Here is a 27627-nt window from a genome sequence, read left to right as displayed (position 1 = left end):
TTGGCCAGGCTGGTCTTAAACTTCTGACCTCAAACGATCCATCTGCCTCAGCCTCCCAAAGTGCTGGAACTACAGCCATGAGCCACCGCGCCTGCCCAAGCCTGTGTCTCTTGAGTTGCTTTTAGGTTAAAATTAGATAACCCCAAGTTCCAACCCCCATTCTGTCCCTAACCACCTGTCACTCAATCTCTGAGCGTTTGTCACTCTAAATTAAGAATAATAACAGCAACTATCCATCACAGCATTGCTGTGAGGAATTACATAAGCTAATATTTGAAACACTCAGGGCTTTGTTCAATGGCATAAAGATCTACTGGATGCTTATTATGTGCCAGGCACTGTGTGGTTTATAGGAAACATCATAAAAGAGAGCTGTAATCTTGCATAGTTGGGAGCTGGCAACTGATGATTGGATTGGCCACACCAACTCCTGCCGTTCAGAGAAACATAGGCAAGAAATGTGGCTTCCGGCCGGGCACTGTGGCTCACGCCTGTAATCCCAGCACTTTGGGAGGCCGAGGGCAGGTGGAAAACCTGAGGTCAAGAGTTCAAAACCAGTCTGGCCAACAAGGTGAAACCCATCTCCACTAAAAATACAAAAATTAGCTAGGCGTGGTGGCGGGCGCCTGTAATCCCAGCTACTCGAGAGGCTGAGGCAGGAGAATCGCTTGAACCTCGGAGGCAGTGGTTGCAGTGAGCCGAGCAACCACTGCATTCCAGCCGGGGCGACAAGAGTGAGACCCCGTCAAAAAAAAAAAAAAAAAAGTGGAGGTTTCAAGTGCTCTTCCTGTGCCAGGTGGAAAGCATAAATAGTACATTGCGTTGCGTTATGTATTCCATAAATATATGTTGAAGACCCATTGTGGTGTGGCATCGTGCTCCGTTCTTGGCTGTCGATGTTTAAGTAAACACATGGGTCCCTCCAGGTCCCCAGAGCGCAGCCTGAAGGCCCTCCGAGCCGGGGGCGGAACCACCCCTGCGGAACCTTTCTTTCCGCTCCCGGTGCCCCGGGTGCCCCGGCAAGAAATGCGTCAGGGACCACGCCGGCCGCGCCGCGCCGCGCCGCGCCGGCGCAGTCGGGCCTCGGTCGCCACGGTAACGCGCGCGGGCTGGTGTCTGACCATGAGCGTCCGGTTCGTGCGAGCTGCGTGGGCCCGGGGCTTGGGCCCTAGCTGCTGCCGCGGCGCCTCCAGCTTCCCAGTGCCTCCGCCCGGCGCCCAGGGTGTAGCGGAGCTGCTGCGAGATGCGGCAGGGGCTGAAGAGGAGGCGCCCTCGGCGGCGACTGAGCGCCGAATGTCGGGCCAGTACTCGGTGCTGCTCTTCCCGGGCCAGGGCAGCCAGGTGGTGGGCATGGGCCGCGGTCTGCTCAGCTACCCGCGCGTCCGCGAACTCTACGCCGCCGCCCACCGCGTGCTGGGCTACGACCTGCTGGAGCTGAGCCTTCAGGGGCCGCAGGAGGACTTGGACCGCACTGTGCACTGCCAGCCCGCGATCTTCGTGGCATCTCTGGCAGCGGTCGAGAAACTACATCACCTGCAGCCCTCGGTGAGGCCCGAGCCCCCGTGGCAGGAGGGGGAAGGTGGGCTCTGCCTGAGCCAACCACCAGGTTGGACCCGCCGGGGGCTTCCGCCTGCCAGTGCGGGAGGCTCCCACTTCTCACTCATTCGTTTGAGTTTTATAGAGTTCCCATTTATGCCAGGCAGTGTTCGAGGCGCCGTGAGCAAAACAACGATCCCTGCCCTAGGGGAGGTTACATCTTAGGGATACATAATAAGCACTAAATGCAGTAACTAGGTAAATTAGATGCTATATAAAAGATGGTACGTGTTGAAGAAAGAAATAGAGTAGGTAAACGGGATGTGGGAGTGGAGGGCCAGTTTGTGGTTTTAAATGATTTTAAATCATTGAATGAATTAATAAATGATTTTTAAAGGATTCATTTTTTTTCTTTTTTTTTTTTTTTTTTTTTGAGATGGGAGTTTTGCTGTGTCACCCAGGCTGGAGTGCAGTGGCACAGTCTTCTCGGCTCACTGCAGACTCTGCCTCCTGGGCCCAAGTGATAATCGTGCCTCAGCCTCCTGAGTAGCTGAGCTTACAGGTGTGGGCCACATGCCCAGCGAATTTTTTTTTTTGTTTTGTTTGAGACAGTCTCACTCTGTCACCCAGGTTGGAGTGCAATGGCTCAGTCTCCCCTCACTGCAACCTCCGCCTCTTGGGTTCAAGCGATTCTCTTGCCTCAGCCTCCCAAATAGCTGGGATTACAGGTGCCTGCCACTACGCCTGGCTAATTTTTTTATTTTTATTTTTATTTTTTTTTAAGGACGGGGTTTCACCATATTGGTCAGGCTGGTCTCGAACTCCTGACCTCAGGTAATCTGCCCGCCTCAGCCTCCCAAAGTGCTGGGATTACAGGTGTGAGCCACCACACCCGGCAATTTTTGTATTTTTAGTAGAGACAGGGTTTCGCCATGTTGATCAGGCTGCTCTTGAACTCCCAGCCTCAGGTGATCCGCCTGCCTCAGCCTCCCAAAGTGTTGGGATTACAGGCATGAGCCACCATGCCTGGCCGAATTCTGGCCGAATTTTGTATTTTCAGTAGAGCCAGGGTTTCTCCATGTTGCCCAGGCTGGTCTCAAACTCCTGACCTCAAGTGATCTGCCTGCCTCAGCCTCCCAAAATGCTGGGATTACATGACATGTGGGAGCCACCACAACAGCCTAACGTCATTCTTTTTTTTTTTTTTTTGAGATGGAGTCTCGCTCTTGTTGCCTAGGCTGGAGTGCAGTGGTGTGATGTGGGCTGCAGCCTCCATCTCCCAGGTTCATCTGCCTCGGCCTCCCAAAGTGCTGGGATTCCAGGCGTGAGTCACTACACCAGCATGAATGAAGGAACATTGAGATGACTTGAGAATGTCACTTCACTCGAAGGTGGTGGATTGATCGCTATTAATAAGACAGCTGGGCGCGGTGGCTCATGCCTGTAATCCCAGCACTTTGGGAGGCCGAGGTGGGTGGATCACGAGGTCAAGAGATCGGGACCATCCTGCTCAACATGGTGAAACCCCGTCTCTACTAAAAATACAAAAAAATTAGCTGGGCATGGTGGCGCGTGCCTGTGATCCCAGCTACTCAGGAGGCTGAGGCAGGAGAATTGCCTGAACCCGGGAGGCGGAGGTTGCGGTGAGCCGAGATCGCGCCATTGCACTCCAGCCTGGGTAACAAGAGCGAAACTCCGTCTCAGGAAAAAAAACAAACAATATTTAATAAGGCGGTAAATGTTTAGCCCTTGAGATCCTTTACCCTATTTCACCTCCACAACCACCTAGTGAGGTTAATACTGTTATTTGATGGTTGAGGAATATAGACTCAGATACTAAAAAGAATTAGTTGGCCAGGCATGATGGGTCAAACCTGTCATCCCAGCACTTTGGGAGGTGGGTGGATTGCCTGAGGGCAGGAGTTCGAGACCAGTCTGGCTAACTCATCTCTACTAAAAATACAAACAAACAAACAAACAGAAAAAGCTGGGCGTGGTGGCAAGTGCCTGGAATCCCAGCTGCTCGGAGGCTGAGGCAGGGAAATTGCTTGAACCAGGAAAGTGGAGGTTGCAGTGAGCTATCACGCCACTGCACTCCAGGCTGTTTGTCAGTGTGAGACTCTGTCTCAAAAAAAATAAAATGAATTAGTTAAGTGGTTCTGTTGAATGGTCATAATAATATTCATTCACTGCTTACCCTGGGCCAGGTCTATGCTAAGCACTTTATAGATATTGTATTCACATAATTTTCCCAGCAGCCCTTAGGCCCTGTTCTTTCCTCATTTCACAGATGAGATAAAAAGTCCAGAGGGATTAGGGAGCTCTCCCCAGCTAAGAAATCTAGTCTCTGACTCAAAAGTCAGAGACTTTTGACCAGGCGAGGTGGGTCACGCCTGTAATCCCAGCACTCCGGGAGGCCAAGGTGGGTGGATCGCTAGAGGTCAGGAGTTTGAGAGCAGCCTGGCGAACATGGTGAAACCCAGCCTCTACAAAAAGTACAAAAATTAGCCAGGCGTGGTAGTAGATGCCTGTAATCCCAGCTACCTCAGATGCTGAGGCAGGAGAATTGCTTGAACCCAGGAGGCGGAGGTTGCAGTGAGCTGAGATGGTACTGCTGCACTCCAGCCTGGGCAACAAGCAAAACTCCATCTCAGTAAAAAAAAAAAAGTCATGCTCTTAACTTCTGCACAACCATATGGCCCAAGAGCCTGCTGTAGGGCCACGGCAAAGAAATCCAGAGCCCTGGGTTGGTGTCAGTGTGACCATGGGCGGAGTTGACTGGGCTGTAACTTACCAGGAAACTCCTTCTAAATAAAGGGCAGGACTCAGTGATAGTCAGGGTCACTTCTGTGTGTCCCAGCTACTTCCGGCTGGTGCACCAAGCCCGTAGAACCTGGCTCACTGAGATGCTGAACACTCTGGCAGCAGTCAGGTGCAGAGCCTTGGAACTGGGCTCCCCAGGAGAATGAGGCCTCACATTCTGTGTCTGTCACCACAGGTGATTGAGAACTGTGTTGCTGCTGCTGGATTCAGTGTGGGAGAATTTGCAGCCCTAGTCTTTGCTGGAGCCATGGAGTTTTCTGAAGGTACACAGAAAGGCGTTTGGTTTTGTATGGTGGTGTGGTCTCAGGCACTTTAGGGGTGAGGGACACTGCCAAAAATGGTACTGGACCCACTCGGGTGTTGGGAAGGGAGCACATGGATAGGGATGACATTGGCTCATGAGGACAGGACTTCACTGTGATTCCATTTTAAGCCTGAATAATTCATTAAGGATTTCCCTTATTTTTGTCATCTCATGAAATCTGCTTGCTGGACTCTGACCCCCTATCCTGTGCACTCGCCTACCTGCAGCACCTGCCATGGATAGTACATGCTCAATAAATTTTTATTGAATTAAAGAGTAAATAAGTATTTGATCTGGAGCTATGTTAGTTTTACTTCTTAAGAATTTTGCTGCCCGGGAACCATGGCTCATGTCTGTAATCCCAGTGCTTTGGGAGGCCAAGGCAGGAGGATCACTTGAGGCCAGGAGTTCCACACCATCTTGGGCCACCTAGTGAGACCCTCATCTCTGTCCCCCACAAAAAACAAAAATCAGGTTGGGTGCAGTGGTTCACACCTGTAATCCCAGCACTTTGAGAGGCAGAGGCAGAGGCAGAGGCAGATGGATGCTTGAGCCTAGGAGTTTGAGACCAGCCTGGGCAACATGGTAAAAACCCCATCTCTATCAAAAATACAAAAATCAGCCAGGCATGGTGGTTTGCAGCTGTAGTCCCAGTTTAACTACTTAGGAGCATGAGGTGGGAGGATTACCTGAACCCAGGAGGTCAAGGCTGCAGTGAGCTGTGATCCTGCCACTGCATTCCAGCCTGGGCAGCAGAGTGAGACCCTGTTACACACCCAAAAAATTAGCTGGGCCTGGCGGCATGCGCCTATAACTCCAGCTACTCAGGAGGCTGAGGTCGGAAGATCACTTGAGCCCGAGTCTGAGGCTGCAATGAGCTGTGTTTGTGCCACTGCACTGCAGCATGGGTGACACAGCGAGACCCTGTGTAAAATGAAAAAAGAATCTGGTGTAGAAACACCAGGTTACTGGGACTGGAGAGGGAGGAGTGGAGAGTGCCTCCATAGTGGACGTGGAGTGTTTGAAACTAGACAGAGTTGGCGGTTGCACAACATTATGAATACGCCAAATACCACTGAATTCTGCACATTAAAGTGGTTAATTTTATTTTAAGTGAATTTCACCGAAGTGCTTTTTTTTTTTTTTTTTTTTTAAAGCATTATATCCTTATTTTATTTATTTATTTATTTTGAGACAGAGTTTCGCTCTTGTTACCCAGGCTGGAGTGCAATGGCGCGGTCTCGGCTCACTGCAACCTCCGCCTCCTGGGTTCAAGCAATTCTCCTGCCTCAGCCTCCTGAGTAGCTGGGACTACAGGCACGCGCCACCATGCCCAGCTGATTTTTGTATTTTTAGTAGAGACGGGGTTTCACCTTGTTGACCAGGATGGTCCCAATCTCTTGACCTCGTCATCTACCCGCCTCGGCCCCCCAAAGTGCTGGGATTACAGGCGTGAGCCAGCACACCTGGCCCATTATATCATTATTAAGGAAAGTTTCATACTTTCACATTTTATGAAACAGTTTTATTACATGTATCATCTTACATGTGCATAACGTGCAGAATTAGGCCTGGTGTGGTGGCTCACGCCTTTTATCCCAGCCCAGCACTTTGGGAGGCCGAGGTGGGCAGATCACCTAAGGCAGGAGTTTGAGACCAGCGTGGCCAACATGGTGAAACCCCATCTCTATTAAACATACAAAAATTACCCGGGCATAGTGGCAGGTGGGCGCCTGTAATCTTAGCTACTCAGGAGGCTGAGGCACAAGAATCACTTGAACCTGCAAGGCGGCAGAGGTTGCAGTGAGCCAAGATCACGCCACTGCACTCTAGCCCGGGCAACAGAGTCAAACTCTGTCTCAAAAAGAAAAAAGTGTGGAATTATAGCATATTTACAATTTTGTGGGTTTTAATTTTGAAACAGTATCTTGCTCTGCAGTCGTAGCTCACCACTAGGCGCCTGTAGTCCCAGCTCCTTGGGAGGCTGAAGCCAGAGAATCGCTTGAACACAGGAGGCAGAGGTTGCAGTGAGCCGAGATCACGCCACCGCACTCCAGCCTGGGCGTCAGAGCGAGACTCTGTCTCAAAAAAAAAAAAAAAACAACGGAACCTCAGGGAGGTTGTGACTTGGCTAAGGCAACGTGGTTCCCACTCTGTGCCTCTTTCCCTTTCACCAGAGTTTCTCAATAGTGGCACAATTTTTTTTTTTTTTTTAAATAATGTTGCTGTTGGGCCAGGTCATTTGTTTTGTGGGGGGAAAAGGAGGCTGTCCTGTGCATTGCAGTGTGTTGGACATCCTCCCTGGCTTCTACCCACTAGACGTCAGTGGCACTTTTAGTCGAAACAACCAGAAAACATCCCTGGACACCACTGAGCACCGCCATCCTACACCAAACCAGCTTTACGGCAGGAAGCTCCTTGGGTTCGTTTGTATTGTGCCAAGTACAGCAGTGTGCTTTTGGTGATGAACGCTTGTGTGGTCGGTAGAGATGTACAGAATTGTGAGTGGAGGTTGGGCTTTGTTTTTCAGGCCTGGCCTTTTCGCCTTCATTCTGTACCCTCATTTTTCCAAATGTGCTTCTCTGGACAGGTTTGTATGCAGTGAAAATCCGAGCTGAGGCCATGCAGGAAGCTTCAGATGCTGTCCCCAGTGGGATGCTGTCTGTCCTCGGCCAGCCTCAGTCCAAGTTCAACCTCGCGTGTTTGGAAGCCCGGGAACACTGCAAGTCTTTAGGCATAGAGAACCCTGTTTGTGACGTGTCCAACTACCTCTTTCCAGATTGCAGGGTGATTTCAGGACACCTGGAGGTGGGTGTTGATGGGAGCCACCTTTATAGACCCCAGTCCAGTACGGAGGGTTGGAACTGCTCCACAGCGGTGAGACCCGGCAGTATGGCAGGTGCTCTGTCCAGCCTGGTCTTTAGGAAGTATTCTGGGGCCAGAGCAGTGAGGTGGAGCGAGTGCTGCAAAGCAGGCAGGACCCAGAATGCTGCCCCACTCCACCATGTGTAGGTCGGGGTCTGGAACAAACCAGCCAGCCCATGTCTAAGTCAAGGGGCAGGGCCAGGTGATCTCCAGTGCCTCCCTGTAGTACATTCTGGGCTTCTGAAGAGCCTCTGATCTGGTTGCTTCCTTAGAGAAAAGAGAGCTGTTTTCTGCCGGATCGCTCTGCCTGCCCAGCTTTTTTTAGGTGTCTGTTTTTACACTGGTGTTCATTTCCTTTCCACCGTCTTTCCTTCCATTTGCTACTTCCCCAAACATTTATCAAGCATTGGGGACGCCCAGACTGATTAGCCAGGGTTCCTGTCATCGAAGGAAGAGCCCCTATGAACGTATGACTCCAGGCCGAGGAGTGCAGGGGAGGGTCTGGCCTAGGAGCAACCGAGGAGGCAGCAGCTGGAGGATGAGCACGCATTCGCCAGCAGGGGGCATCGTGAGCAGAGCAGCAGGAGCCCCTAGGGAAAGAGCAGTGGGTACTGAGTGCCTGGCTTGGGGAATGCTGAGTGTGTGCAGATTGGAACCCGTATGAGGGGCTGCTGTCCGGGTCAGATATTTATTTCTTTTGTTTTTTTGAGACAGAGTCTTGCTCTGTCACCCAGGCTGCTGGAGTACAGCGTCACTGCAACCTCCGCCTCCTGGGTTTCATCACTTCTCTGCCTCAGCCTCCCGAGTAGCTGGGATGACAGGCATGAGCCACCGCACCTGGCCAAGGAACGCATTCTTCTCACATTTTCCTTTTTTTTTTTTTTTTTTTTGAGACGGAGTTTCACTCATGTTACCCAGGCTGGAGTGCAATGGCGCAATCTCGGCTCACTGCAACCTCCGCTTCCTGGGTTCAGGCAATTCTCCTGCCTTAGCCTCCTGAGTAGCTGGGATTACAGGCACGCACCACCATGCCCAGCTAATTTTTTGTATTTTTAGTAGAGACGGGGTTTCACTATGTTGACCAGGTTGGTCTCGATCTCTTGACCTCGTGATCCACCCGCCTCGGCCTCCCAAAGTGCTGGGATTACAGGCTTGAGCCACCGCGCCCGGCCCCCTTCTCACATTTTCCACACAAGGGTGCTGAGGCGGAGAGGGGAGAGTGCTTGGAGATGGTAGAGGCAGAACTGGATCCTGAGTCTCTCACTCCAGAGTCTGTTTCTGCCGCTTGACCATGCCTGGCTCCTCTTCCCCTTTGAGGACTCACCCAATGCCAGCCATCCTCGTCTGCCTCCTCTGAAGCAGTGAGAGCCGGCAGGAGCCTCGGGACTGTTCTGAGATGGTGGGCAGGTCAGGTACAGTGGCCCCAGCTCAGTCTTGGAGCTGGCTACGCATTCCCTTTAGCAGTCTTGGAAGGAAGCCCTTGGAAGGAAGCTCAGGAAGGACCTCGCAGTCAGGGCAGGAGTCTCCCTAACAGGTTCCCACACAAGTGCAACCAGTCTGGGTGACAACTGCCAGGCTTGTCCTTTTGGCACTTTCTTTTTTTTGAGACAGGGTCTTACTTTGTCTTCCAGGCTGGAGTGCAGAGGCACGATCTCAGCTCACTAACCTCCACCTCCTGGGTTCAAGTGATTCTCCTGCCTCAGCCTCCCAAGTAGCTGGAACTACAGCTGTGCACCACCACGCCCAGCTAATTTTTTGTATTTTTAGTAGAGATGGGGTTTCACCATGGGATTGTAGTCGTGAGCCACTGTGCCTGGGCTAAGGTCCAGCCACTGCAGTGGAGACTGCTGGCCCCTGCAGTGGTGACCTTGACCCCTGTGGCCCTAACCTGGGACTTGAGAGGGCTCACTGTTGAGCCAGAGTCCAGAGATCTTACATGGAAAGCCCCAAGAAGTGCCACGGAGTAGCCATCCCCATACCTGCCAGTCACTCAGACAGTCTGGGTGTGGAGGGAAGGGCTTGGTCTGCAGAGTCCAGAAGGCCCAGACCAAAGGCTCCCAGCTCCTGCGGTGCAGCCCTCAGTGGGATGGAGCTGCATCGACGGTGATGGTGGAAGGGAAGCACGGGCCAGTCAGCAGGAGCCAGGTTTTGCCGCAGTGACAAGCAGCCCACACCTCAGAGGTCACAGCACAGAAGTGCAGGTCCTATTCCTAGTCTGTGCTCACCAGGCTGGGTTCTGCTGAGTGCTTTTAGCCCAGGACTCAAGCTATGGGAGCAGCCTCTAGGGAACAGACTAAAGTGGGTGGATCACTTGAGGCCAGGAGTTCAAGACCAGCCTGTCAACATGGTGAAACCCCATCTCTACTAAAATTTAGCCGGGAGTGGTGCTGCACACTTAGTCCTAGCTACTGGGGAGACTGAGGCAGGAGAATTGCTTGAACATGGGAGGCAGAGGTTGCAGTGAGCCAAGATCACACCTTTGCACTCCAGCCTGGGTGACAGAGCTCGCTCTCAAAAAGAAAAAAAAAAGTAGAAATTAAGAGTATCTTCTGTTTTAAAGACCTTTGCAAATTCTGTTGTTTGCTAACTGATGCACGGGTTTGGAGCTAGTGGCTAGCCCAAGGCCCCTCTGAGCTCAGAAGCCCATTAGAAGGTTTTTGGCATCAACAAGAGAGCTCTTTCCTTCTCTAGAGAAACCCCAGATAAAGGTGACAACAACCCAGACCCTGCATTATGAAATGGGGGCTTGAATTTACCTTCTGAATTTTTATTTTGAAGATTACGGAATAAAAAGCAAACAGGCTTGTCAAAAATTCTGAAAGGTGTGATAGAATTCTCACTGAGCACTAACACTTCTTAGTGCTTTTCCTTTATCAGACACTGTCACATGCCTTATGGTGTCTGCTCTTCCCGGCAACGTTGGGAAGTAGATGGAACTGTGCTTTATTTTAGGAATGGGACAGAAGAGATTCAAGTTAAGTGAAGTGCCTGGGGATGGTGCTGGGACAGACAGGTCACACTTCCGTGTTTAACAGCTGTGGGTCTCTTGTGGTCACCTTCCCAGTTTGGTCAGATCCCCAAAGGTAGATTTCTGGGACACTGGCTGTACAAGTAATTTTAACGGGAACTAAAAGTGGGTTAAGGTCCCCGCTCAGGGTTTGTAGGATTAAATCCAAGTACAGCCGTGAGCGATAAGTGTGTTAGATTCACAGGGCCAGGAGAGCACCAGTGGAGACTTCTGCCAGTGTGTTTCTTCCCCAAGATTTGTGCAGCTGAAACCTCCTTCTTTCCCCAGGCGCTGCAGTTTCTCCGGAAGAATTCCTCCAAGTATCATTTCAGACGCACCAGGATGCTGCCGGTGAGCGGCGCCTTCCACACCCGCCTGATGGAGCCAGCCGTAGAGCCCCTGACGCAAGTTTTAAAGGCAATCGACGTTAAGAAGCCTCTGGTTCCCGTCTACTCCAACGTCCACGGGCACAGATACGTGCATCCCACGCACATCCGGAAGCTGCTGGCCCAGCAGGTGGTCTCCCCAGTGAAGTGGGAGCAGACGATGCACGCCATATACGAAAGGAAAAAGGGCAGCGAGTTCCCCAAAACTTTCGAAGTAGGCCCCGGGCAGCAGCTGGGAGCCATCCTGAAGAGCTGTAACTTGCAGGCCTGGAAGTCCTACAGCCCCGTGGACGTGCTGCAGACCCTCGAACACGTGAACCCAGACCCTGAGGAGTCCCCAAGATGACCATGGGGGGCTCAAACGGATGAACCCCTGTGCCCTCCTGAGAAGAGGCTATGAGCTGTGCCCACCACACCCTCCCTTCCTAACGGCTCCTCTTCCAAGTGAAAGGGATTGTTTGCAACGTGTTTTGAAGGCCACATAAAAAGCCCTAAGTGAGTATTTCTTTACATGACCCAGTCCATTTCTCCCCCTTGGAAAAAATCTTTGGATGTTGGGAAGGATGCCACAGGGCTGCCAGCCCTGCACCATGGGTGGGTGTGCCAACTCAGCAGGACAGGGAGGGTAGGGTGCTGCAGCCTCATGCCAGCCCCTGCCCTGCCTTGCCCTGCCCTGCAGGTACTGGGAACATGCTGGTGAGGACTTATGTCCGGCCAGTGCCAGGGGAGCCCCTCCAGCACCCCCCAGGGCTCCTTTGTCACAAATCTAGGTTTTAGAACCCAATTGGCCTTGGCAGTGTTGTTCACCCCCTCTCTTGACAGCTGGAAGACAGTCCCACATTTGCTGACATACCCAAGACATACATAGAGTGCCTGCTGTGTGCCAGAGTGTGAGTGGGCTGTTCTGGTAAAGGGTCCTTGAGAGGTGCAGGGTGTGGGGAGTGCCAGGAAGGGAGGGCAGCTGAGGCTCTGGTCCTGGGGTGGGACCATAGGACTATGGTCACTGCAGGTCTGCGGGTGCCGGAGGGAGCACAGCACATACCTGCCTCGGACCTGACCCCCGGCTCCATGCCCCGTCCTTGGACGGAGCAGCTCCTGTATGAATCTCAAATATGACACATTCCAAGCTGCTTGGGCGGTGGTTCATTATTCAGATAGTGGGAAAACATTGCGAATCAACTCTTAAATAAATGTGACCATTTGTGGCTGGGCACGGTGGCTCATGCCTGTAATGCCAGCACTTTGGGAGGACAAGGCAGGTGGATCACAAGGTCAGGAGTTTTTGAGACCAGCCTGGCCAATATGAAACCCCATCTCTTCTAAATATATAGAAATTAGTCAGGCACGGTGGCAGGCACCTGTAGTCCCAGCTACTCGGGAGGCTGAGGTAGGGGAATTGCATGAACCCAGGAAGCAAAGGTTGCAGTCAACCAAGATCACGCCCCTGCACTCCAGCTTGGGTGACAGAGCAAGATTCTTGTCTCAAAAGTTATAGGGTTTCTCACTGTTAGTTCTGTGGCATTTCTCCGAAGCGCCCTGCTGGCCTTTGGGCAGAACCGTTTCGTTCTGTGCGACCATCCATTGTTGGCCAGCTGTCCTGGTGCTGGGCCATTACAGGCCAGCAGCACTTCCAGGCATTGTGACTCTGTGACCCCCAAACACCCTGCCTGTCTCCATGAAGCCCTGGGTTAAACACCAGCAAAAGCAGATACACCGATTCCCACTGCAGACTGCATGCATGTCCCTTGAAGCAGGATGGTTCTTTGGAAAGAACTAGGTCTCAAATGTTTATTGCACAAAGAAATGCTTATTTTAACTGAGCCTGTTTGAAGCCCTTTCCCTGAGAGCTTCAAGCAGTGGCAGCCTCGGGAGACCCAGACTCTCCACGTCCAGGTTCTCTGGCAATGCTGCGGGCAGGATGGCGTTGTAGGGTCATGTTCAGCTCTGAGGAACAAAATCCCAATAAGGGAGGGGGTCTGCTTTCCGAGGAGCCGGGAACAGCAGGCCTTACCGCTTGCTCTCTGGGCACTGCCCGTGTCCTGGGCTGGTACTAGCAGATCCAAGACCAGGAAGGGGGAAGAGACAGCAGAGGGCATATGGTGCTGCTCTACCAAAGACTCCGGAAAGCTGTCAGTATCACCTGTAGGGCAGGGGCTGCCCCATAGGTAGCCCACAGGTGAGGGCAGGCAGCGGTCCCAGCGACTCTACCCCTGCTCCTTTGCACAATCCCTACAGAGCGGCAGGCATGGGCAGACAAGGGGAGTCGGAGTCAGAGCCCAGAGTCCTGGGGTGAGCCACGCAGAGTCCTACATCTTGTTCCTTGGTGGGAACTTGGCAGGTTCCTGCCCCTTTAAGAAAGTGCCAATGGGTGGCTTTGGTCCCAGCACACTGGCCCAGCCCTTGATGAAAACTGACTCTGCCACCACATCTCTGGGCCTCATGTCCTAGGAGAACCTTGCCTGCTTCTCTAGGCCTGTGTGGCATCGGGGCCCCCCCCCTCCCCAGGATAGTGAGATCCCATCTCTACAAAAATATAAAATGGACCAGTGATCAGCCTCTCCTTTGTCAGGAGAACCCCAGATTCGAGGAAAGGGTGGTGTAGAGGTGAGCAGACCCTCTTGCACCTCTGCTCACCAGTAGGCACTGCCAGATGGTGGTATGGGCTCAGGGGCAGGTGGGAGGTGGAAAGCCTGAGTGTGGGTCTAGGAGACCTGGGTGAAGCAGCAGATATAGAGGTGGGCAGAGAACACCCCACACCCAGAGTGTAGGCAGCATATGACAAGGCCACCCTTAGGCCACAGCTCGGCCCCACGGCTCGTCTGCAGAAGCTCCTAAGCCCACCGTTTTCACTGCATGTGTTTCTGATGGCCTTTGGTCAGTGGGCTGATCAGGGGTGGAAAAGGGTCCATGGCTGGGTGGAATGTCCAAGACCACCTGCAGTGTGGTCTTAAAAAAAAAAGCCGGGCGTGGTGGCTCAAGCCTGTAATCCCAGCACTTTGGGAGGCTGAGGTAGGCGGATCACCTGAGGTCAGGAGTTCGAGACCAGCCTGACCAATATGGTGAAACCCCATCTTTAAAAAAAGGAAAAAAAAAAAAAAAGGCTGCCAAGGGCCAGAACTTGGGGGAGAGAAACAGAAAACTAAGGAGGCCTAGTGAGGCTGCCCTTTGGTCTGGAGGGCCGGAGGACACCGGAGCAGGACGCAGGGTCTGCCCAGCCTACCTGGGATGTGGAACACCTGCATCTCCTGGACTAGCTCTGGGGATAGGCAGGGAACAGAAAGGGCCTGGCTGGGAAGATGAGGCTGCAGGATGGTGGCCGGCCCAGCCCAGCTTTGACATTTAGGGTGGAGGGCAGACAGAGCCCATGTCCCGGGAGGGAGGCCTGGTGGGGTCCAGAAATGGCACAAGGCCAAGGCCCAGGGCAGGTACCAAGTGCACGAAGAAGGGGGCTGCCCTCCTGCACCTGGTGCCCCTTGTCTTGCACCAGCCTTCCCACCATCCCTCCCTGTAAGGGAGCCAGGCCTGCATCCCTTTGGCAGGAAGTATGTGCAGGGGGAGACAGGTATCGCCTAACGAGGACCTAAAATCCCCAACAGTAGATTTCAGGCCACAGACCAGGATAAGAGAGAAGGCAAACCATCGGGCCAAACCAAGACAGCATTTGCGGTCCCCGGGTGCAGGGAAGAGCCTCATTAGAAGTACCAGGCCCTGCCCTCCCCACCAACACTGTGCACCCTCTCTGGGCCAAGAAGAAGCCCGCACTGGTGTGCCAACCCCTAGAGAGGACCAGAGACTGCTGGAAACCAACATTTTATTGCGCACTCCTGCTCCTCAGAATCTATTCCAGTGGATTCTGGGCATTGCATCACACAGGGGTGTGACCAGCACTCCCCCTGCTGCCTGCCTGTGGGCAGGGACAGGAGTGAATGGCTCTTCCTGGGCACAGGCCATAGTTAACCGGTAACAAGCTCGGAGCCATAGGAATTCATCTCTTAAAAAACTGGAGGCAAAAAAAACCTGAGTATGAACCCTCAGCAGTGTCCCAGCACTATCTCAGAGTTTAAATATAAAAAGGGATCATAAGAAAACAGTTAAAAAGACAACACCAGTAGGCCGCCACCTCCAGGGCAGTGCCAGGGCAGTGGTCGCAGGGGCGGGGCCAGCCCCGCCCTGAGCCATGGGGGCCTCACTTGAGCAGCAGGTGCAGACCCCCGCTGAACGTCGCCAGCAGCAGCGCCAGGAGTGCCAGCAGCACTGCCTGTTTGCGGGACACCTGCAGGAGCAAAGCCGAAGATTCAGGGCTCGGAGCAGGCCCCAGCAATGAGGCCCAACGGGTGACAGCGGAGTGCCACGGGGAAGCCCAGGGAGGTGGGGACTGGGAAGGAGCCGGAGGGTTCCAGAGAAGGAGTTCAGGAGACGGGGAAAGTGGCCCTGAGGACATCGCCCTAAAGGCCAGTGTGGCCTGGGGCTGCCAGTCTGCGGGACACAGGCAAAGACACCTGGTGGACACAGGTGAGGGTGGTCAGCTGCCCTGGTGGTGGGGAGTGGGCAGCATGGGACCAGGCTGCTAGGAAGGCTGCTCACGGAGGCACCTGCTCAGGCCAGGAGCCGGTGAAGCCTCTCGGGGCAGAGGGAGAACAGGACCCTGCACTGGTCTGTGCACTCACAACCAGGAGTCTCAAACCCAAAAGCCCATGGGACCAGGCAGATGTGGAAATGGGGCACAGAAGATGACAGGGAGCAGAGGGGACTGCGGCGCCCTGAGGAGCAGCTCTGACAGTCCTCTCTGGCCACAGTGCAAGTCACGTACAGAAATCTCAAGGCTCTTACCCAGGACCCGGAGCTCAGGGATCTCCAGAGCCTCACTACGTCCTCCTGGAAGTTAGCGAAAACGTCCACGATACCGCCGAGAACATCCCTGATGTCGGTCTGGTCAAGGGTGACAGCGAGACCCGGGCTACAGAGGGGATTGGGGGTAAAGCTGTTACCACAGAACAGGTAACGACAGCCCATACTTAGATGACATCATCACAGGTGTAAGGAGCAGGGGGCCTGCGCCCTCCCACCCACAGCCACCTGGGCCCTTTCCCCGGGCGCCTCCACCCACAGGGGCTGCTCTGCAGGGGCTGTTGGTGGTCAAATTCATTCCGATTTCCTGCTTCCTCCCCCAGCTGCCCGCCAGCCCACTGGCCCTGTCTTCCGGAGCTGGCCACATGGAAAATAAACCCCCATTCTACAGGGTCCTGGCAAGTCACTACCCACCGTTCTACCCCCCGAGACCAGCTGAGAGCCCCAGCCCCCCAGGGTCTAGGATGCGAGCTCATGTAGCAGCTCCTTTTAAGACCATGGCGGAGGCTAGGTGGGGTGGCTCAAGCCTGTAATCCCAGCACTTTGGGAGGCCAAGGTGGGTGGATCATGAGGTCAAGAGATCAAGACCATCCTGGTCAACATGGTGAAACCCCGTCTCTACTAAAAAAAAATACAAAAAATTAGCTGGGCATGGTGGTGCGTGCCTGTAATCCCAGCTACTCAGGAGGCTGAGGCAGGAGAATTGCCTGAACCCAGGAGGTGGAGGTTGCGGTGAGCCGAGATCGCGCCATTGCACTCCAGCCTGGGTAACAAGAGCGAAACTCCGTCTCAAAAAAACAAACAAACAAACAAACAAAAAAAGACCATGGCGGAAATGGACCATCTGGGCTTGAAGGTGGGAGGGAAAAGGGCCCTGGGCTCTGCTTTATCTATTGCCCAGGAATGCCAGGGACAGGTGGCAAGGGCCAGGGACAGGAGCTGGGGGCTCCCAAGGGAGGTGCAGGCAGCAGCAAAGGATTTCAGTACAGCCCTAGAGTGCCAGGGGCACGTCCCCGCCAGGACTTCCCCAGGGCCCTGTGCTGCGTTCAAGGATCCACCCACCACCTGGAGTCTCTTCCCAGGTGTAGAGGCCCCGGCAGGGCACAGGCCAGTTACCTGTACATGGCCACCTCGTAGAGCTGGGCCAGCCTCCGGGCCCTAAGGCTCACATCCATCTGGTCCGCGATGCAGGCCAGCTGCAGGGCCAGTGCGTCACTGCGGGGAGCACACACAGGAGTCAGGGGTGTGGCTGTGCCATGGAGGCCAAATGCACCTGGACCCACCCAGCCAACGGATTGTGTGCAGCTGAGAGTGGCCCAGAGGGTGAGAGATGGTGTCAGATTCAGGGCAGGTGGCGAGTGGGCCTCCCTCCCTCCCTCCTCCAGCTCCCACTTGGCTTCAGAGACACCCTCAAGGTCCCATCCATGGGACCCAGACACCAGAGGTGCAAATCATTTCAAATGATCCCTGCTGGGCTGGCCAGGGACAGCAGGGAGCAGCCTGAGTGGGTGCCTGTCCTAGGCCCTCTTGTGCCCCATGTCTACCCACTAGCATAGCGGGCAGAGGGCTTGTGATACAGGCCGAGCCCCACTTCGGGCGGGGAGGGGGAGAGGGCACTGGTGCCTGGGGCAACCGAGTGAACAGGTGAGTCTCCCAAGGCAGCCCACCTGAGCACCCAGGGATGACTGAACATGCAGAACTTTCCTGGGGCAGGCCCACCTGCAGGCTTTGGCGGAAACAGTGGACAAGGGGAACAGGCAGGTCTGGGGAGCACTGTGCCCCCCCCCAACAATGGCTGCGCTGGCTTCCCACATGGGTTGCAGCTTACCTTCCTTTGTGGGAGGTGAGGCTATAAGACCTGCGTCCCAGTTCCCAATCCTGAAACCAGCCCTGCTGGCACCACCCCTCTCAGAATGGGGGCACACACACCTACGCCTCACCACATCCGTTCCCACACAAAGACTGAAACACGGCCGGGTGCAGTGGCTCACGCCTGTCATCCCACAGGAGGCTGAGGCAGGCGGATTGAGACCAGCCTGGCCAATATGGTAAAACCCCATCTCTACTAAAAATACAAAAATTAGCTGGGTGTGGTGTGTGCCTGTAGTCCCAGCTACTCAGGAGGCTGAGGCAGGAGAATTGCTTGAACCCAACCTCAGGTGATCTGTCCACCTCGGCCTCCCCAAAGTGCTGGGATTACAGGTGCGAGCCACTGAGCCTGGCCAAAATTCTTTCTTGCTTTATCTAAGAACCCTCTCTTGATCTGGATCTGGTCCCCCTTCTGCCAGCAGAGCCACCTCTGAGAGGCCTTGATGTGCTCAGCAGGTTGCTAAGGGCCTGTCAAGCGAGGCCCCAGCACTGTGCCATTTGGACAGCCAGTGGCCCTAGGTCTGTCTTGGGACTGTCAACATGCTGGCTATCCAGGGGTCTGTGAGCTGGTGTTGGGGCGGTGGGGTGCAGGGAAGTGACCGCAGGTCTGTCTTGGGACTGTGAACATGCTGGCTGTCCATGGATCTGAGCTGGTGTCAGGGGGGCGGGGTGGGGGTGGGGGTGGGGGTGGGGGCAGCAAAGTGAAGCTGCTCCTAGGGCAGAAGCCTTCATGCCCACATCTGGGCATGTTCCTCGGGGGCCCTGCCTGGGAGGCATCTGCAGACACTCCCTCCCTCTCAGAAGGTCTGCTCATCCAGCCCACCCCTGAAGTCAATACCAGGCATGGGGCAGAGCTGGGGCCTAAGGCAGGCCACAGGGACCTACCTGTTCTCCATGCATTCCAACGGGTCCTCCACAGGGTCCAGGTCCTCTTCAGGGTCACTCCCACCACCGACAACCTCCATGGTCAGGGGATCCATGAACTGCTCACACAGGAGGGTCTCCATCAAGATGTCACTGGAGAGGGGTCTTACTTCAGACATTTCTCCTCTGGGGCAAAAAGAGTACAACTGGACCCCTCAGAACTGAGCAATCTGGGGCTCACTCAGAGGATGACCCCCAGGATTGCATAGCCCTACTCGCCCTCTCTCTTGATCCGCTAACACCGTCAACATCCCCTAACCCCAGCTTCCACAGCATGAATCCTGCTACATGCTGGCTGTGTGCCTCCGGGCAAGTCACCCAGCATCTCGGGACTTGATTCATAAGGGCCTTTGCCTACTTTCATCCTTTGTTTTTGTTTTTGTTTTTTGAGATGGACTCTTGCTGTCACCAGGCTGGAGTACAGTGGCACCATCTCGGCTCACTTGAATCTCTGCCTCCTGGGTTCAAGCAATTCTTCTGCCTCAGCCTTCTAAGTAGCTTGGACTACAGATGCGCACCACCACGCCCAGCTAATTTTTTGTATTTTCAGTAGATATGGAGTTTTACCATGTTGGCCAGGCTAGTCTGCACCACTTAGCAGAAGACCGCACCTGTTCTTTGCTGTCTGCTTTCTCTTAAGGCAGAGAGAAGCAAAATGAGAAAGACGTTATCACAATCCCAATTCCCAGAGCGACCATCGCTAATTCTTCTAGTGTTTTTCCTAAACTTAAGTAAGCATCACACATCTGTCTTCAGTTCCCAAACCCCCCTTTTCTATAGGGTGGCCCTGCATCCTCATCCATCTAAGCCAGCCATGGCCCTCCTCTCCCCCAGGTTCCCAGCATCTCTTGCAGCTGGTGACAGCCATGTCACCCAGTTCTGGTCAATGAGGGCTTAGAAGCTGGAGGCAGGGGTTGGATGCCAGGGAGCAGACAGATACCAGGGCAGGCCAGCTCTCCTTCCTCCAAAGATGGAGCTGCAGCAGGTGGCCAAGAATAGCAGAGATGGGAGGCCGAGAGTGCCCAGGCCTGAGGGTGTCACTGAGCTGCCTCCTCTGTGTTTAAGAAAAATGAACCCAAATCCGTCTTCATCACCATTCACTGAGTTTTCTGTTCTTTGACACCAAAGGCCTTCCTAACTATGATCACTGCGGATTCTCACATCAATAAATGTTTCATCATGATGGCAGAAGGGACCTGGTTCACCATAATGTACCCCACAGGGTACCAAACAGCCTTAGATCTCAGAAATGATGATGCTGCTGACTGTGGGATGAGAATCGAAGGCCTAGTTGAAAGCCCTGCTCTGGCAGTTAGCAGCAGTGTGTCCGTTTCTTCACCTGTAAAGGGGTTGGATGGTCCGAGTACCCCTCCCTGGGCTATTGGGAAGACGAAACAAGGAACTCCTTAGTAGTCTGAACAGAGCCTGGCACGCTGGGAGGAAGCTGGCACTAACCATCATCACCTTTGTGCTTCAACTCATTGTTTTCTTACTATAATGCCCTGGGTGTTATGAATTTTTAATTCCCCATGCCTACTGATAGAATGCTCCGCCCTCCCACTGTCTCACCGAACTGTTTGTTCAAACAGGACACTGAGGCTTGGAGAAGTTCATGATTGAGCCAAGAAGGGACAGAGCTCCAAATCTCTCTATTCCCCAAGCCAAGGAGGACTGATGGCAGGCAGGACCCACAGGGCAGCCCTCTCACAGGCCTAGGCACGAGTGTGTTCTCATAACTTGCTTTCAGCATTAAAAGGAGAGGATGGGCTGGGCGTGGTTGCACCTGTCATCCCAGCAGTTTGGGAGACCGAGGCGGGTGGGTCACCTGAGGTCAGGAGTTCAAGACCAGCCTGGCCAACATGGTGAAACCCCATCTCTACTAAAAATACAAAAAATTAGCTGGGCATGGTGGCACGTGCCTGTAACCCCAGCTGCTCTGGAGGCTGGGGCAGGAGAATCACTTGAACCCAGGAGGAGGAGGTTGCAGTGAGCGGAGATCGTGCCATTGCACTCCAGTCTCGGCGACAGAGCAAGACTCTGTCAAGAAAAAAAAAAAAAAAATTAGCTGGGTGTGATGGTGCTTGCCTCTAATCCCAGCTACTCAGAATGCTGAGGCAGGAAAATCACTTAAACTCGGGAGGCAGAGGTTGTGGTGGGCTCATGCCATTGCACTCCATTCTGGGCACAAGAGTGAAACTCCGTCTCAAAATAAAATTAAAAGCCAGCTGTCGTGGTACATGCCCATAGTCCCAGCTACTTGGGAGGCTGAGGCAAGAGAATCGCTTGAACCTGGGAAGCGGAGGCTACAGTGAACTCTGATCGTGTAACTGCATTCCAGCCTGGGTGACACAGCGAGATTCTGACTCAAAAGGAAAAAAAAAAAATTCACAGGTGAGATGTTTTAACATTGTATACACTGTATAGATTGCCAGCAGTATGTGTGTTAAGGTGGCATCAAAAAGAACTTCGTCCAGAACTGCTGGCTGCCGTGGGTGTCTATGCAAATAGCCATTTCCCTAAGAAAGCAGCTCCAGCCCTCGTTTGCTTTTTCCGCATTCCCTACCCCTGCAGAAAAGGCCTTCTCCTCTCCTGCTCTGTGCTCCTGTGGAAACCAGACTACCTCCATGCCCCGCAAAGAAAGAGCCGCAGTGGAAACTCCGCTCAGAGCTGAGCTGTGAGCTGCACTGAGCCTGCCTCGATCCCCTGTCCCAACATCCCCCAAAGCGCTTTGGTGGAGGCAGGTGGATCACCTGAGGTCAGGAGTTTGAGACCAGCCTGGCCAACATGGTGAAACCCTGTCTCCACTAAAAATACAAAATCAGCCAGGCATGGTGGCACTCGCCTGTAATCCCAGCTACTTGGGAGACTGAGGCAGGAGAATTGCTGGAACCTGGGAGGCGGAGGTTGCAGTGAGCCCAGATCGCACCACTGCACTCCAGCCTGTGCTACAGGGCAAAACTCTGCCTCAGAGAAAAAAATTAGAATGGCGGTACTAGTAACACCTATTGCACAAGACCATTGTGAGGATGAAATGACCTGGCACAAGAGTAAACCGGTGAGAAAGCAGCTGCTGCTCTTAACAGTTTCTGCTTCTCAGCCCAAGGCCTGACAGAGCAGACATACGTTTGTTGACTGAAGACATGAAGGCAATCTATTCCCAGAGGACCCGCCATGAGGTCACTGCAGCTGCAGATCCAGGAAACTGGACTGGTTTTATTATCTTTTTTTTTTCCAAACAAACTTGCAAATGAGTAGGTAAAACCCTTCTTTGGTGAAGGAAGACACACCTAGCCGTGTGTCCCCCCCAGGCTGCAGCCCACACTTGTCTCCTACACACTCACCAGTGGAAACACCAGCGGCCAGTCGGAAGCCCTGTTTTACCCTAACAGGTTAGGATGCAAATCTAATGTGTGCAGAATAAGCGCCACACCCACAGCCTTGAGGGCACCTGCAGGGCTCAGAGTGGGCAGGAGGGCAGGTTCTGAACAGAGCAGCCTGCATTTGGTGAACAGTTCTGCACTCAACAGCATGCCTCGGGCTCATCTGAGAGATGAGGAAATGCCAGCCACCTTCCAGGTCATTCAAAAGCCCAAGCAAGTAGAGATGCGTCCTGCACAGCCCTCAGCAGGTGTTCAAGGGCTGAGGCTGCAGGATCATGGGGGGTGGGGTCCAGCTCCTGGTAGGGACCCTCAGACTCTCGGGATCTCACTCAGTCCAGTCTAAGCAGGCAAACCAAGAGGGCCAGGGGCCACTCTGGGGTCACAGGGATGGTCACCTGAGTCGGCACAGCTAGAAAACCCTAGTCTAGGCTGGGCACGGCGGCTCCCGCCCGTAATCCCAGCACTTTGGGAGATGGAGGCAGGTAGATCACCTTTGGTCAGGAGTATGAGACCAGCCTGACCAACATGGAGAAACCCTGTCTCCACTAAAAATATAAAAAATTAGCTGGGCATGGTGGTACATGCCTGTAATCCCAGCTACATGATAGACTGAGGCAGGAGAATCACTTGAACCAGGGAGGTGGAGGCTGGGCACAGTGAGCCAAGATGATGCCATTGCACTCCAGCCTAGGCAACAAGAGCAAAACTCTGCCTCAAAAAAAAAAAAACAAAACCCAGTCCAGTCTTCTGAATTGGCACAGCCTGGTCCTGGACCGTGAGGGTGGGGTGACGCAAAGCCCTTGGAGCAGGCTCAACTCAGGTGCAACCCAGCAGGAAATGGCCTGACCTTGCAGCCAGGCTGGACCTCAGTTCCACTCCCTGCTCGGCCCCTGCTGTGAGGCAGATCTATCTGCTAACCTCTGAGCCTTGCAGAAACAGCCAGGCCTCCAGGGCTGCTGAGAGGATGAAAAGATACACTATTGTCCATTTTCCGCCACCTCGAAGGGGCTCCATAAAAGCTGGTTAACTCAATCAACAGCCTCAGAATAAGGAGATCAGAGGCCGCTCACAGCTCAGGGTGCCACAGTAGATGCGCAAGCTGCTGCCTTTCTGGAGGAGATTCAGCATCCATAAGTCACACATGCACATGACCTTTGATTCTCGGGATGCATCCCATACATCCCTGCAGGGACCTGGCAGCCCTCAAAACACGAAGCCACGGATCTGCAGGTGCTGCTGCACTGTCATCGCAGCCCTTTAAGGAGACAGACAGGCAGACGGCACAAGCCCAGTTCAAAACCAGCCTGGGCAATATGGCGATACCCTCTACCTAAAAATAAACTGCAGCCTCCACCTCTGAAAGTGAAGAGCAGAACGGACATGCAGGTAGGTATTCAAAGTATGGTTTCGACTGATTGTGTTGCACTTTTGCTGTACCATACAATGAAAAATCCTCAATCAAATCAAATCTAAGTTGGGGGATATCCGTACAGTAAAGTTGTAAGAACCCTGACGCGGTGACTCACGCCTGTAATCCCAGCACTTTGGGAGACTGAGGCTGGCAGATCATGAGGTCAGGAGATCGAGACCATCCTGGCTAGCACAGTGAAACCCCATCTCTACTAAAAATACAAAAACTGGCCGGGCGAGGTGGTACATGCCTGTAATCCCAGCTACTCGGGAGGCTGAGGCAGGAGAACTTGCTTGAACCCGGCAGGCAGAGGTTGCAGTGAGCCAAGATTGCACCACTGCACTTCAGCCTGAGCAATGAGTGAGACCCTGTATCAAAAAATTAGGAGAGAGACATTCTATTCTATGCCCTTTCCTGTTTAAACACCTATAAAAATAATCCTAACCGTAGAGGAAGTGTAACAGACTAATAATTCTCTTGACTGATTTTGAAATGACCCCAAAAAGGGGAAGCCTGTGCCTTTTTATCACCATGCGGGAAGCAGAGAATGCCAAGCAACCACCTGGGTCTATAGTTGTTGAAAAGTACATGTTTAAAACCAGTTCTGGGCTGGGCACAGTGGCTCCCTCCTGTAATCCCAGCACTCTGGGAGGCCAAGGCAGATGGATTACCTAAGGTCAGGAGTTCAAGACAAGCCTGGCCAATATGGTGAAACAATGTTTCTACTAAAAATACAAAAATTAGCTGGGTGTGATGGTGGGCACCTGTAGTCCCAGCTACTCAGAAGGTTAAGGCAGGAGAATCACTTGAACCTCGAGAGGCAGAAGTTGCAGTGAGCCAGATCACGCCACTGTACTCCAACCTGGGTGACAGAGCAAGACTGACTAAAAAATAGGCAGGGCATGGTGGCCCACACCTGTAATCCCAGCACTTGGAGAAGCCGAGGTAGGCAGATCACGAGGTCAGGAGTTCGAGACCAGCCTGGCCAACATAGTGAAACCCCGTCTCTACTAAAACAAAAATTAGCTGGGTGTGGTGGCGTGCATCTGTAATCCCAGCTACTTGGGAGGCTGAGGCAGAAGAATTGCTTGAACCGTCGAGGCGGAGGTTGCAGTGAGCAGAGATTCCGCCACTGCTCTCCAGCCGGGAGACACAGTGAGACTCTGTCTCGTAAATAAATGCATAAATAAAGATAAAACAAGTTCTGAAATGCTGAGGCTGTGGAATATGAAGACTGCTCACCCCAGCCCCAACCTGGAGGCTTGAGAGGCAGGCACTGCCCCTGGGCTCCGCTTCAGTGTTTGAGTCTCCCCTATGAACTTGCACCCCAGCCCTTTCATACCCCCGCTCCCCCCTTGATCCCCACCTCTGCTGCCAACATCCCCCAGGCAGGCACAGGGGACTCACTCCTTCCTTGGGGCTTAGTCACTTCCTCCCTGCCCTCCCCAGGACAGAATTAGCTGCTCCTCATCTGTGTTGGTCCAGCACCTTGGGTAAACAGACCTGGATTGGGCACTCAGCCCATCAAGGTCTCATTAAATGTTTACCTGTCTGTCTGCTCCAGCCGGCCGGGAACCTGCATGGTCCTAACACAGAGCAGGGACCCAGTGAAAGCAGGTGAGAGGATGCAGACAGCTAGAGGAAGTCCTGAGAGTTCACTGCAAAATCCTGATGATGAGGGAAGGGGTTCATCAGGTGCTGGGCTCAGGATGGCAAGCTGTTCCTGGCCAGGAGACCCTGGACTGGACAGTGTCACCTTTTGTTAAAGGGCAGGAGGGAGAGCCCCATGGGGGCTGATGTAGCCCTGAAAAGGAGGTGAAGAGCTGCATGCAGGGCATGCAGTAGAGGCCGCTCTCATTCTATGAGTCTGGAGCTCTACAAAGCTCCACACCCATGCTAACCACCTCCTGTTCCAAACTCGGATGTATCTTCATGATGTGCCAGGGAATTTTAGCTCTTCCTGGAATCAGGCAGCCTTCTTTGCCCTCACATTGAGGGAGCCGCTAATCTACAAGCTACTGACACAATGTCATCTCTTGGCCGCACCTGTAATCTCAGCACTTTGGGAGGCTGAGGCGGGCGGAGACCAGCCTTGCCTACATGGCGAAACCCTCTATTAAAAATACACAAATTCAGCTGGGTACAGAGGCTCACAGATGTAATCCCAGCACTTTGGGAGGCCGAAGCGGGTGGAACACCTGAGGTTGGGAGTCAAGACCAGGCTGACCAACATGAAGAAACACCGTCTCTACTAAAAATACAAAATTAGCCGGGCGTGGTGGCGCATGCCTGTAATCCCAGCTACTCGGAAGGCTGAGGCAGGAGAATCGATTGAACCGGGAGGTGGAGGTTGCAGCAAGTGGAGATCACTACACTCCAGCCTGGTTGACAGAGTGAGACTGCATCTCAAAAAAAAATAATAAAATATTAGCCTGGCATGGTGACGCACACCTGCTACTCAGAGGCTGAAGCAGGAGAATCACCTGAACCCAGGAGGCGGACGTTGCAGTGAGCTGAGATCACACCACTGTACCCCAGCCTGGGCGACAGAGCAAGACTATCTGTGGGGGGTGGGGAGGGGGAAGAATGCTTGATCTTAAATTTCCAAAATGACAAGGACCCTCACTCAAACAAGTAAGCTTCTCCCTTTGCTGCACGGCTTCTCGGTCTTTGTAACTGGGTGCCAAGTTCTCTCCCACCCCCAGAAAAACAGGTTTACTATGCAGTGCCTGGCAAGGCCTGGCGGTGTTTTGTATTGTCATATCCTAATATTGACACTAGGAAGATCAGCTGCCCTCTGTGCCCGCCCCTCCCCTGGCTGCCTCGGGGCCTCAGACGGATTTGCTCACATTCTATGTCTCTCCCAGGGCCCGGCCCCAACCAACCAGTGGCAGGACAGAGAGAGACAAGGAAGCGGCCACCTATGTCCTGTTGAGCTACGCTGCTGGCTTCCTGGTGACCGCCAACGGTAAGACTCATGCCAAGACTTCCTCCACACTGCTGAAACTGTTCTGAGCACACAGAGTAGTCAAACTCCCATGGGACCCACTCAGTCTGCAGCAAGGGAAGCAAAAAGCCATTAATTATCTACATATTTAATAGATTCACTAAAAACAGGATGCTTTCCAGGGAGAGGGGAAAATACCACCAGCAGAGGCGTCAGTTTCAAGCCTCACTGGTAAATCAAGCCCTTCCTCAATTACCTCCTTCCATCCATTTGAGATGGGATCAGAAGTGGGGAAAAAAGTACACCGTTATTAGTAGTCTCTGGTTTCTTCGCAGCTATGACTCCAGATGTCACTTTTTTTTTTAGATGGAGTCTCATGTTAGCCCAGGCTGGAATGCAGTGGCACCATCTCTGCTCACTGTAATCTCCGCCTCTTGGGTTCAAGTAATCCTCCCAAAGTGCTGGGATCATAGGCGTGAACCAAATGTGCAAGAATCTCAAACTATCTTAACATCTTAACACAATTTTAAAGGGCAGGGTGTGGAGACTCAGGGTGTGGAGACTCAGGCCTATAATTCCAGGAACCGGGACTGCAGGCATGCACGCCACCAAGCCCAACTAATCTTTTCTTTTTTTTTGGTAGAGACAGGGTTTCACCATGTTGGCCAGTCTAATCTCAAACTCCTGACCTCAAGTGATCCTCCCAAAGTGCTGGGACTATAGGTGTGAGCCACCCCACCCAGCCCCAGATGTCATTTTAATTTATGCAGCCCCTCTATCTAGCCATAGAGTACCCGAGCTGTAACAGACACCAGGGATCTACTACTTGATGCTCTTTTGAGATGGAGTCTTGCTCTGTTGTCCAGGCTTGAGTGCAGTGGTGTGATCTAGTTGCAACCTCCCAGGTTCAAGCAGTTCTCCTGCCTCAGCCTCCCAAGTAGCTGGGATTACAGGCGCACACCACTGCCACACCCGGCTAAGTTTTGTATTTTCAGTAGAGGCTGGGTTTTGCCATGTTGGCCAGGCTGTCTTGGAACTCCTGAGCTCAGGTGATCCATCTCCTTGGCCTCCCAAAGTGCTAGGATTACAGACCTGAGTCACCACACCCAATCTGATGCTCCATTTTTTGAGACAGGGTCTTACTAGCGTGATCATGGCTCACTGCAGCCTCAACCCAAAGCTCAGATAATCCTCCAAACTCAGCCTCCTGGGTAGCTGGGACCAGGGGTACATGCTGCCGTGGCCAGCTAATTTTTCGTATTTCTAGTAGACACATGGCTTCACCAGTCTGGTCTCAAACTCCTGAGCTCAAGCAATCCTCCAGCCT

General features: G+C 53.3%; 2 protein-coding genes across 4 annotated transcripts; one reads left to right on the top strand and one right to left on the bottom strand.

Annotated features, from left to right (window-relative positions):
* The first annotated feature begins 1078 nt into the window (after positions 1-1078).
* On the top strand, positions 1079-11429 carry MCAT (malonyl-CoA-acyl carrier protein transacylase). Of its 2 annotated transcripts, XM_032261386.1 has the most exons (4): positions 1082-1545; positions 4535-4622; positions 7254-7471; positions 10824-11429. In XM_032261386.1, exons 1-4 carry the CDS (start codon positions 1123-1125, stop codon positions 11265-11267), a joined length of 1173 nt encoding a protein of 390 aa, XP_032117277.1. In that variant the 5' UTR covers positions 1082-1122; the 3' UTR covers positions 11268-11429. The 2 variants fall into 2 exon arrangements, with proteins under 2 accessions (XP_032117278.1, XP_032117277.1); XM_032261387.1 differs by lacking the exon at positions 7254-7471 and having other exon boundaries at positions 1079-1545.
* A 3286-nt stretch (positions 11430-14715) lies between these two features.
* On the bottom strand, positions 14716-18996 carry BIK (BCL2 interacting killer). Of its 2 annotated transcripts, XM_032261385.1 has the most exons (4): positions 18524-18996; positions 16886-16984; positions 15752-15878; positions 14716-15194 (listed from the first exon to the last, which is right to left on the bottom strand). In XM_032261385.1, the coding sequence occupies exons 1-4, from the start codon at positions 18679-18681 to the stop codon at positions 15108-15110; spliced, it is 471 nt and encodes a 156-aa protein (XP_032117276.1). In that variant the 5' UTR covers positions 18682-18996; the 3' UTR covers positions 14716-15107. The 2 variants fall into 2 exon arrangements, with proteins under 2 accessions (XP_032117276.1, XP_032117274.1); XM_032261383.1 differs by having other exon boundaries at positions 14716-15878.
* Positions 18997-27627: the final 8631 nt, after the last annotated feature.

The sequence above is a fragment of the Sapajus apella genome, unplaced genomic scaffold (assembly GCF_009761245.1).
Source record: "Sapajus apella isolate SASKATOON/1434 unplaced genomic scaffold, GSC_monkey_1.0 scaffold123, whole genome shotgun sequence".
Taxonomy (NCBI): Eukaryota; Metazoa; Chordata; class Mammalia; order Primates; family Cebidae; genus Sapajus; species Sapajus apella.
The sequence above is the reverse complement of the archived record's forward strand: the minus strand, read 5'-3'. Positions and strand labels throughout refer to the sequence as shown.